Raw genomic sequence first — 11,911 nt, 5'->3', positions numbered from 1 at the left:
TTTTTCTTTTTCTTTTTTTTTTGTGTGTGCTTTTATAAGACATGATATTGATGTGTCTGGACATGGCCTCCTAATATTCCTGCTTCAGCCATTTGAGTACTGGGATTCTAAGAATGTATAAGCACACCAATCTTTTTATTTGTTTGTTCCCTTGGGTTTTTTGTTGGTTTGCTTGAATATTTTTGAGACAGAGTCTCACTGTAAGCCAGAATGACTAGAACCTCCCTATGTGCCTTGGGCTGGACTTGAACTAGGCATTTTCAGCCTCCAGAATGGAATGCTCTGATTAAAGAGAGACCTGAATCACCATGTCCGGGTCATTTTTTTCCTGGGCAGTTTTGACTGTTGAACCCAGGCCTTATTGCATGGTAAACATACCCTGCACCATCAAACTACACCCCCAGGTATGCGGAGTTTAGCTTTGCTGTCAACAGATTTAGGGTATGCCTGTGATCTAGAGTGATACATCCATGGATTCATTTTTCATCAGATACTGCCTTAAAGATCTGTTCAAAAATTTTAGGAATCTGACAGTGATGGGGCCAAAAATTAGATACCCTAGTTGTTGAATACAAATACACTTGGAGTCAGGGTTAAAGACAATAATTATTTTTTTTCCTTTTTAAGATTTTAATTTTCACCATGTGGTGGTGGCTCTAGCACACGCCTTTAATCCCAGCATTAAGGAGGCAGAGGCAGGCAGATCTCTGTGAGTTCCATGCCAGCCTGGTCTACAGAGTGAGTTCTAGGACAGACAGGACTGTCATACAGAGAACCCTGTCTCAAAAAACATAAAAAGGTTTTAATTTTCAACTATGCATATAGGTTTGGATGTGAGTGTAAGTATTAGCATATGAGCTCAGTTGCTTGTGGAGAACAGAGGTATTAGACCCTCCTAGAGCTGGTGTTGGAGAAAGTTGTGAACCACCTGATATAAGTGTTGGGAAACAAGCATAAGTCCTCTGTAAGAACAATATGCACTTTTAACTACCTAGCCCTGTCTCCAACTATCATTTTTTTTTAATTCAGAAATTAGAAATTGTTAACTTCTGGTTTAATAATACATGGAAACTGGTAACTTTCTATTCAACTAATTTCATTCTTTATTGGATATTTTACATTTTATTGTTTAAGTTGATTGTTTGGGATTCAAGTGAGAGATCTGTTTTTCTGTTTTGAATGACAAAACATTAAATTACGTTTCCCCTGAAAAAAAGCAGTCTGAGAAATCTGGGACACCACCAATGGAAAACATCAAGCACATAGCAATCTATCACTATGATATTGATAATGAAAAAGAGGAAGTAGTGGAAGTGGTAGAAAAAGTAGATGATGGACTGGACAATTCAGCAGACTCTTCTCCTACAGGTACAATATATCCAGTTCTGTGTTTGATGATATCCCACAGTTCAGTTTCTTTGTGTGTGTTGGGAAAGGGGTTTGTCAAAGGACAATTTCAGTAGTTGGGTCTCTCCTCCCACTATGGGTGTCTCAGGGGTGAGTCATGTGGCTTTCAGCCTTGGCAGTAAGCTCTGCATCCTTACCTCCTGAGTTATCTTGCCTGCCTAGTTCATTTGACTTTTACATTGCCACCTGAAATAGAATAAAAGATTAGTATTTTCATACACTTTGTTTACTCTTAATCTTTACAAGCCTGTATCAAAATTCTAGAAATACATATAGTATTTCGCCTGTACAGTTCACATACATCAAGAAATTGCTGGGGATGCTCTGAGTGTGTTACTCTGATTGATTGATAAATAAAATGCAGATTGGCCAATAGCCAGGCAGGAAGTATAGGCAGGACAAGCAGAGAAGAGAATGATGGGAACAGGAAGGCTGAGGGAGGAGATGCTGCCAGCCGCTGGCACTATTAAAAGTAAGATGTAAGATACCCATAAGCCACAAGCCATGTGGCAAGGTATAGATTTATAGAAATGGGTTAATTTAAGATATAAGAACTAGATAACAAGAAGCCTGAATCATTAGGCCAAACAGTTTAAATGATATAAGCGTCTGTGTCTTTGAGTCTGGGTGGTTGCTGGCCCAGGTGAGACACAGAAAAACTTCAGCTACAATAAATTGTAAATAACTTATAGTGATATTACCTAGAAGGGCTTGAAAAACTATTCCTATAAAATTATAGTAACTAACAATTTTATTTCATCTATCTTCAGAATAATATTGCACTTATACTTCTGCTTTAATATATGTTGAAAATGCCTGAAAAACTATAAATAAATTTACTATTTCATTTAAATTAGCTAAAATAGCATATTTAGTTATTCAATTTTATTTTCAATAAAAATTTTTTTTTCATTCTTGTTAAATGCAGAAAAAAATCCAGTATTTGGTAATCCTAAGAAGATATGGGTTCCTACAAGAAAGGATGATGATACAGGGTAATATGTTAAAAAAGTTTTGTCTGCTCAAAAAATATTTTTGTACCTATAATCATAGTGCTGGGGAGGTGGAGGCAGGAGGGTAAGAAGTTCAGTGACATTCTCAGCTACATAACTAGTTTGTGATCATTTTGGGCTATCTGAGTTCCTGTTTTAAAAAAGCAGAAAAGAATAGGAAAATTTTACTTTGTTTATCTAATAAGAATCAGATATTGTTATTTCCCATGTGATATTTCCTTGAAACAAAGCATTTTATATTACAAATTTACACTTAATTAAAAGGCTTGCCTTTGGTAGTGCTTTGCACATGGGGGTGATGCTTGACCACTGAAATGAACCTCAGCTTTAATTTTTTAATGTGATTTCTTTACAGAAATGAAGTAAAGAATAAGATGGAAAACATTGGAGGTACATTTTTGATGTTTGTGTATCTAGAGAAAATTGTTTAAAACTCTGTAGTGTTAAAATATTATTTTGGAAACTTTTTAAAAAAAATACTATATAGTGTTAATGTGCTATGGGATTGTTAATTAATACTTTATTCTCAGTGATAGGATTTTGCACATTTTTTACTTAGCTTGAAGATTTTCTTAGTTAACCTTCTCCTTGATAGGAAAAGTAAAACTGGTATTTGTGTGACATAAATGGCATTATGGGAAGTAAAATGAATGAGAAAAAGTTTTGTATTTTTTTTATAGTTCTTCGGGTTCACAGATTTATATATACACATCTTTATGCATACCAGTGTTTTATTTACATAATTCTGTAGGGATCCTCCTGGATTCCTTTCTCCCTCCCAACTTCTTTTTCTTTTGAAACAGTATCCCTACTGTAACAAGCACCCAGAACTTGGTAGACCTCCAGAGTTTAATGGGTGTCATGAGTGAAACACCATTCAGGCCTTGAAACCCAGAAAGTTGGTAGAAATTCCCACAGTCTTAGTCAGGGTTACTATTGCTGTGATGAAATACCATGACCAAAGTAACTTGAAGAAGAAAAGGTTTATTTGGTTTACACTTCCTCAGCACTGTTCATCATCAAAGGAAATCAGGACAGGAACTCAAACAGGGAAGGAACCTGGAAGCAGGAGCTGACGCACAGGCCATGGATGCTTACTGGCTTGCTCATCGTGGTTTGCTCAGCCTGATTTCTCAGAGAAACCAGGAACATGTGCCCAGGGATGTGATCTGGGCCCCCCCCTCATCAATCATTAATCAAGAAAACAGCCTATAGGCTTACCTACAGCTGGATCTTATGGAGGCGTTTTCTTAGTTGAGGTTACCTCCTCTCAGATGAATTTAGATTGTGTCTAGTTGACAGAAAACTTAGTAGCTCATCTGTCAAAACTGCCACAAAGGCCAAGTCAATGGTTCCAGGATGTGGCTGGGAATGTTCCCAGAGTGAAAAATCTGTACATATATTAACCCTGCAGTTTTGCTTCTGAAGTTTCACTTCTTGCTAGTCAGGATATGCCTTTTTTTTTCATAAAACTCTAAGAACTATAAGGATTAGGGCTGCATGATCTGGCTAAGTTCTCCATGCTTGTGCTGACTGGCAAGAATGACTTTCTATTCAGCTTTAAGAGTGTCTGTGTAGAGGTCCCTGGTAGGCTTACCTTGCAGTACTACCTAGCCCTGGCTGTCCTGGATATTACTATCTAGATAAAGCTGGCCTCTACCTCACATACATTCTCCTCCCTCTGCCCATCTCAGATTCTTTTATGATTTATATATTTAACACACTGAGTCCAAATAACCCTGCCCATATCACTTTTAACAATAAATTATGTATCAAAAATGAAAGACAATTTACTGGCCAGTGAGAGATATTTAATCAGATTTAAAAATGTCATTAATTTTTAAATTCTCTGTTATCAATTTTATGAACTTTGTAAGTGACAGTACTCATGTTTATTTGATTTCTTATATAGTAACTTTTTTGATATTATATAGTATGTCATTTCTCCCTTCCCTTTCCTACTTCCAAACCCTCCAGTGTATGCCACCCCTGCTCTATTTCAAATTCATGGCCTTTTTTCTTTTTAAATCTTGTGATGTATTTTTTTTTTTTTTTTGAGCTGTGGACCAAACCCAGGGCCTTGCGCTTGCTAGGTAAGCGCTCTACCACTGAGCTAAATCCCCAACCCGTATGTTTTTTCTTTAACTGTTGTGAGACTCTCTCTCTCTCTCTCTCTCTCTCTCACACACACACACACACACACACACACACACACACACACACACACAAACACACAATTTGTTTCTGAGACAGAGTCTTACTATGTATCTCATTCTGGCTTGAAAATTTCTATTTAGGCCACCTTGATCTTCAGATACAAGATCTCCTAACTGTCAACAGGGTAATATAGTTATATGATTGAGATACCTCATTTAGTTTAGGAGACAATATTCTTTTTTTCTTTTTTTCTTTTTTTTTTTTGAGCTGTGGATCGAACCCAGGGCCTTGTGCTTGCTAGGCAAGTGCTCTTCTGCTGAGCTAAATCCCCAACCCGAGACAATATTCTTTAAGAATAGCTAAAATGTTCTTCCTTGCCAGGGATTATTTATACTGTCAAGTCTTTTTTGGAGGATTTCCACAGTTGGGTGGTATCAGAGTACTTGTTTTTTAAATTTATTGTAGATGCTGAAAGCATAAAATACTAGTTTCGTCATAGATAGTAAAAGGTGATTATGGTAGAAAGGCATGTTTTTGGCAAACATTATTTAAAATATTAAAATTTTATGTACTGTAAAAATGTCATATAAAAAGCTTCACAAAAACCAGATAGGCGGTGGTGGCACATGCCTTTAATCCTACCACTTGGGAGGCAGAGGCAGGTGGAACTCTATGAGTTCAAGGCCAGCCTGGTGTCCAGAGTTGCAGGACAGCCAGGGCTACACAGAGAAACCCTGTCTCCAAAAAATTGCAAAGCTTCACAGAAGTATTTAAAATCTTCTTGATTACTAAACTAAGGTTTTTTTCAGTCTTTGATGTTTGTTTCTATTTGGAAACAGTACATTTCAATATATCATTACTATGTTACAATTTTTTTTTCTTCAAGCAGAGTGCTCCTTGGCATCTTTCTTTTTTTAATTAATAATTTTTTTTCATTCATTTTACACACCAATCAAAAATCCCCATCTTCCCTCCTCCCACCCTCCAGCCATCCCCCCCAACCACCCCTTACTCCCCCCCTACAAGAAGGCAAGACCTCCCATGGGGAGGCACATCCAGTAGAGGCAAGGTGCAGGCCTGTAGTCCCAGCTACTGGAGAGGCTGAGACAGGAGGATCGCTTGAGTCCAGGAGTTCTCGGCTGTAATGTGCTATGTGGATAGTGTGACCACACTAAGTTCGACAAGAGAACACCAGGTTGCCTAACTCAGAGCGAATTGGCCCAGGTCAGAAACAGAGCAGGACAAATAAATTTTTATAACTTAATTGTCCTTTTTGAATGTTGGCCTTCAAATTTTATTTTTTAACATATAATGAGTTCTGCTATTTTTGTTTTGTGTTTTGGTTTTTTGAGACAGTGAACCATGGACTCTACCTCCTGAGTGCTGGTATTAAAGGCATGTGCCACCATTGCCTAGCCGTATAATGAGTTCTAACAGTAATACAGCCAAGTGTCCTTCCAATTGGAGAGTAGTCTTTCAAATAAAAAAAATGTTTATCCTTATACAAGTCTCATCTTGTTCTATTATTTTATTAGTCTTTTTATGATCTCCAAATTTAAAAATTATCTTCAGCAAGAATATTATACTTGTAGTAATGTTAGGTATTCCTCACTCACAATGATCAGGAACAGACATATTTCTGATTTTAGAATTTTATTTGACTCTGGGATATTTGTATGAAAAGCAAGAATCTTGAGTGAGTGCTATAAGATGTGAACTGCTTGGGACATTTGGTTGGTGCTGCTTTTAACTGACTTTGCTATTGTTGATGACTTTAAATCTGTCTGTGTTTACTTGCATATGCGGGAGCAATACTGTTTTCTTCAATGTTAAATTTCATGACTTTTTTTTTCAATGTAGCTGATGTTAGCAATGCTGTTACTGAAAAGAAAAAAAGAATGGAGTTATATATTAAAGGTGTTGTCAAAGACTGTAACAAGAATATCAAACAACATTTGAAATTTCATGAAGATGAACTGTAAGACTCTTCATTTCTTTCGAGCCACATTTGTATGATTTTATAGTATGCACTGGTGCTAAGTACTCCATTAAGAGGAGTATATTGAAAATTTTGGCTTTCTTTTTCTCCAAGCCATCATAATAACTTTCTGGATTGAAATATGTTTCTGGGAACCCTGTGAAGATCATCTTTTTTCTCCTCTTAAATGACATTTTAAAGTTATTTTTAAAAACTCATTTCTGTTCATTCTGGAATACAGTAAAAGATAGATGTCATAGAAATTTCATTTTTATAGATATGCTTGACAGAAAGAAAAAAAGTCAATTTAATATTGTAAATAATTTATGTATTTTAAGAGATTTAATCATTCCCTTGTAGTCTTGGCTGTGCCAAAATAAATTTAAAAACTTAAATATTTTTTCTAAAGTTCCTATATATGTGATTATACATATGATATCATATATAAAAACAAATATAGACAGATCACATGTCCTTATTACTTAATAAGACAGGTATGTGAGAACACCTTTTTATTAGTTAGGGAAAATACTGGAATCAACATAAACCTAATTTTATTTTTTCATTTTCCAAAAGAATATTTACTCTGCTACTATGTCCTTCTTTTTATAGCACATAATATGAGAATTAAATTTTCTTTGAATATTCTCTTCATCTTGATGTGTAATAACAATCATTATTGTGTTTTACAGGCGGGAGTTTAAAATTGAATTTACTGAGAAGATTATAACTGTGTTTCCACAATGGGATTTGGATATAAAGCACCTTGGAGACCAAGAAGATAAACTAACTGTTGGTATCACAATTGTTGTTATAATTAATCTATTACTACTAATTCTTAAGTTAAAATAGAGAAGCCATTCTTGCATTAGGCACATGAAAATGAGCGGTACTTCAAGATCTATTACTGGTTTTATGTTCTGTTCCTGGTGAACCATAAACCACAGAAATAGAGACACATACAATGCTCATGAAAGCCATTGAACTGCTATCAGTTAAGATTCTTGCAATTTCAAGCAACAGAAACTTACAGAAGAATAAATGAAGGATTACTAGTTTATGTAAAAGAAATTGAGGGTAGGTTAGTTTCAGACAGAGTTGAATGGTGTGCAGAATGCATCAGATGGCATTATCTGAGCTGTTTTTGGGTCTTAGTGAACCTACTAAAAGCAGCATGGTAGATCTTCCTTTTTCAGACTTAACTACAAACTTGTTAGCTTCAGTGGACAGAGTCAAGTTTTTCTCAAAGCCCTGGAAGAATATTCTTGTGTGGGAATACCACTGACCTGGTTTTGAACATTTCCCTGTTCCTGAAGTAATAATCACTGTGGCTAGAACATCTCCCACTCCATGACATTGAGGATGTTTTTGCTGGTTAGTGTTAAAAACACAAATTGCTTAAACTTAGTGATAAAAAATACCAAAACAAGCTGGGCGGTGGCGCACGCCTTTAATCCCAGCACTCGGGAGGCAGAGCCAGGCGGATCTCTGTGAGTTTGAGGCCAGCTTGGGCTACCAAGTGAGTTCCAGGGAAGCTGCAAAGCTTCACAGGGAAACCCTGTCTCGAAAAACCAAAAAAAGAAAAAAAACCAAAACAAAGTATTAACAGCATTTATTATAAAAATTCTTTTTAAGATTAATTTATAATTGTTTTTCTGAATTTAAAAGTTTAGCAAGCATGAGAGAAGCCAACCACATCATCAAGAGCAACCAAATTCACACTTAATTGTTATTACACAGTCTTCCATTTATATTTGTAGGATATTTTTGATCAGCAAAAGAACATTTTTGAAGAAACTAAGATGTGTCAGAATCAAGGCCTGAAAAGACTTACGCAGGAAAATAAGGAATTCTTAAAGGTATGTTGTAAATTGTAACAGAATGCATTTTCTTTTTAATGGCTGGAGAGACAGCTGTGGGTGCTGGGACCAGAATTCTTACATTTTTGGTTGTGAGCCTAGCCTTTAATGGCTGAGACATCTCCCCAGTCCCATAATGTATTCTAATACATTTCAGAATTTTTTTAACTATTTTTCATTCTGAATTAATTGATTGTAACTGAAGAGATAAGCAAATTGGCATATATCTCATGATTTTGGCAGGGACTTATTCAAATCAGGAAGTATTAGGTTGAGACTTTTATCAGAAATGTGCTTATGCATCAAACACATAAAATATTAGTACTTTATTCTCTGTTTAACGGCAAATAATACATCTATACATCATTTTAACATTATAATTTGTCCTTGTATCCCCAGTATTTGTTAAATAAGGAAGTGCTTAATTGAAATTATTGAATATTTTTGTTTTCAAATGTATTGTAGAAGCATTTTCTGATATATTTTAGAATAATTACAGTGACCAAAGTTATTGTATATGCCAATTTATAATTGTAAAAGAAAGTCCAGACACAAAAAATAAGTGAGGGTTAAAAATTTAAAGGACTCAGGGTCTGAAGAGATGGCTCAGCAGTTAAGAGTACTTGCTGCTCTTTCAGAAGACTGGAATCTGCTTCCTAGCACCCACATCAAGAGACTTACAACTCCAGGTGCAGGGGATATGACACTCTCTCCTGGCCTCCATGAACACCCACATGCACATGTATACATACATAGACACACCCATATAAATGGATGACAAAATCTTTAAATATTTCACAGGTTTATATGATTATCTAGAACTAGATATGCATATTAGTGAATCAAGGTCCAAACAGTTGTTTTAAGACCATTTCAAAGAACTTTATACTAATTTTCATAAACATCAAAGAGCACATCTTAAGTCCAATTAGAGCGCTATTGGCTATAAGGTTTTCATGCCACTGCTGCATTTTTTTAGGGTTATTGTGCCATGCTGCCAGTTGGTCTGGTTCATATTCATTATAATTGAATATGACTATTGGCTGCCTATCTCCTTTGGAATCTTTCCTGCTATCATCTGGTACCATGAAATCTAGTCCTCAGAGAGGAGGCTTTCAGGTCAGATCCAGCTTGGGTCCTGTGGGCCCTGTGTCCAAAGTGCACAAAGGAGTGGTTTAGGTTAAAAAAACAAAACAAAAACAAAAAAAACTAGCCGGGCAGTGGTGGCGCACGCCTTTAATTCCAGTACTCGGGAGGCAGAGCCAGGTGGATCTCTGTGAGTTTGAGGCCAGCCTGGTCTACCAAGTGAGTTCCAGGAAAGGCGCAAAGCTACACAGAGAACCCCTGTCTCGAAAAACCAAAAAAACAAAAACAAAACCAAAAAAACCTATTTATATATTCAGCAGAGAATTGGTTCCTTTTCATTTTTTTGCTGCTATTAACTCTAGTTAAATACCTGTTCACTCTCTGTTCTTTGGGCCATCTCCCATAGGTCTGCCATGTAAACTATCTAAAATATCTCTTTTTGCAAATCTAATCTCTAACTTGCAATTCTCTAAGATCCTCTCCATTTACTACATCTGCTCATTAAACTTATCCCTCTACATAATTGCTTTATCTAAACCCACAGACTGAGTACTTCCATTCTTTGTTCATACTCTTTCCCTATAATATTTTTAATTGCTTTAATTTTGAAACCTTATTCTTTTGCCAACCCTATTGGAATTACCCTATTTTCTATACTATAGCTGAGATAGATTCATTTCCATTCCAGTTATGGAGTCTTTGAATTATTTTGTTTACATGTTTTTTTCCTTTAAAAGGGGTGAGCTATCTTGTGCTATTATTTTTTAAAGTATCTCCACCCACAGCTTTTACATAGTAGTACACTTTAAATAGCAAGTAACAATAGCATGTCAGTTAAATTAGCTTATAATTTTCACTGGGTATAGTAGCACAGGCAAATGATGACAGTTGTGGGGAACCTGAGAGTAAAGGATGGGAAGTTAGAGGCTAGCTTGGGCTACACAGCAAGATCCTGTAATAAAGAAAAAAGTCCCAAAATGTACTTTTTGTTTTATATTACTTGGAAACAGTCTCATAATACAGATCACTTAATTATCTTTATTCACATTGACTGTTTTTTTTTTTTTTGTAACCTGATGATATTTGAGAACCTTATCAGAAATTCTCAAAATCACCATATTTACTGATTGGACTTTTGGATTTTCTAGTGTTTCTAATTCTACACATTTTTGTTCTTTTTGTTAAAGATAGGATCTTATGTGGCTCAGGCTGGTGTTGTTCTTCCTCTATACCTGAGTATAACCATGAAATCCTAATCCTTCTGCTTTTACCTCTCGACTACTATGATTACAAGCATGTTCTACAGCTTGATTTATGTTGTGCTATGGATCAAATCCAGGGTTCATTCATGCTAGTCAAGCACTCTACCAACTGAGCTAACTACCTAGCCCCACCCGTCTTTTGAGACAGTGTACTGCTTTGTTGTCCTTGTTAATGTTCAGTTCTTTATGCTCTCAACTGAGCTTCAGGGTGACTGGGAGCTGCACTTGTTTTGCTCTTTCTAACCCTAACATCTCATTAAACTATTAATTCACATACTACTACTTTTGTACCTGCTACAATTGCCTTTGATTCCTTGTTCACACACATTCTTTATGGTATGAATTTGGGTGTTTATATATTACAATGTTTTTTAAAGTTATGTATTTGAATTGTATGTACATTGGTGTTTTGCCTGCATCTGTGTCTGTGTAAGGGTGTCAGATCCCCTGAAACTGGAGTTACAGACAGATTTGAGCTGCCATGTGGGTGCTGGGAATTGAACCAGGGTCCTCTGAAAGAGCAGCCAGTGCTCTTAACTGCTGAGCCATCTCTCCAGCCCCATATTACAATGTTTTATATGAAGATGGACTAGATAATGGATATTATTTGAATATGAAAAGATTCTTAATTTTAAAAAGTAATTTCAAACTTTAGAGCCTGTGATTAAAAACTTGTTTTGTGTTTTAGGCTTTGAAGGACTTGGAGAACGGCGATCTACTTACTAGCGTACGCAGTGAAATTAAAAATCAAATGTCTTTGTTGCAAAAAAAAATTGCAGATAGTTAAATACTGAGTTGTAATAACATGGAAGTCCCAACACACTTTGTTTTCCTGAAATATGACACTTAACAAATGTTATTCTGATGAGTCTTGAGAAAAATTTGAACTTGGGTAATGTAATCTGTGTTAACTTAGAAACATGTCTTTCAAATTTGAATATATTGTATACCATCTTTATTAGCTTTTCTTAAAGTGTGGCACCTCTGTTCCTGTTGGCTTCCAAATAAAATCTAAACAGTTATGTGACCTGTAGCCATTCCTGTGAATCAAAGCTTTGGCTCTTTACCTTTGTTAGTAAATTTTTCTTACAATGTTAATTAACTTTTATGAACAAAGAATAAAAATAAAAGGCACTTACCATAAGAAGA

The 11,911-nt window shown here is 35.7% G+C and overlaps 1 protein-coding gene across 1 annotated transcript; it reads left to right on the top strand.

Annotated features, from left to right (window-relative positions):
* The first annotated feature begins 1,244 nt into the window (after positions 1 to 1,244).
* On the top strand, positions 1,245 to 11,674 carry LOC118574677 (synaptonemal complex protein 3-like). Its single transcript, XM_036175602.1, has 7 exons — positions 1,245 to 1,368; positions 2,336 to 2,402; positions 2,776 to 2,810; positions 6,438 to 6,555; positions 7,248 to 7,347; positions 8,316 to 8,414; positions 11,451 to 11,674. The coding sequence occupies exons 1-7, from the start codon at positions 1,245 to 1,247 to the stop codon at positions 11,547 to 11,549; spliced, it is 642 nt and encodes a 213-aa protein (XP_036031495.1). The 3' UTR covers positions 11,550 to 11,674.
* Positions 11,675 to 11,911: the final 237 nt, after the last annotated feature.

This window comes from Onychomys torridus, chromosome X (genome assembly GCF_903995425.1).
Source record: "Onychomys torridus chromosome X, mOncTor1.1, whole genome shotgun sequence".
In the NCBI taxonomy this organism is placed as follows: Eukaryota; Metazoa; Chordata; class Mammalia; order Rodentia; family Cricetidae; genus Onychomys; species Onychomys torridus.
This window is presented reverse-complemented; position numbering and strand designations above follow the sequence as displayed.

Coding starts and splice junctions, on each gene's coding strand:
- LOC118574677 (XM_036175602.1), top strand. CDS start 1,245: ATGGAAAACATCAAGCACATAGCAATCTATCACTATGATATTGATAAT. Junction 2,403..2,775: donor AGAAAGGATGATGATACAGG/GTAATATGTTAA, acceptor ATTTCTTTACAG/AAATGAAGTAAAGAATAAGA. Junction 2,811..6,437: donor TAAGATGGAAAACATTGGAG/GTACATTTTTGA, acceptor TTTTCAATGTAG/CTGATGTTAGCAATGCTGTT.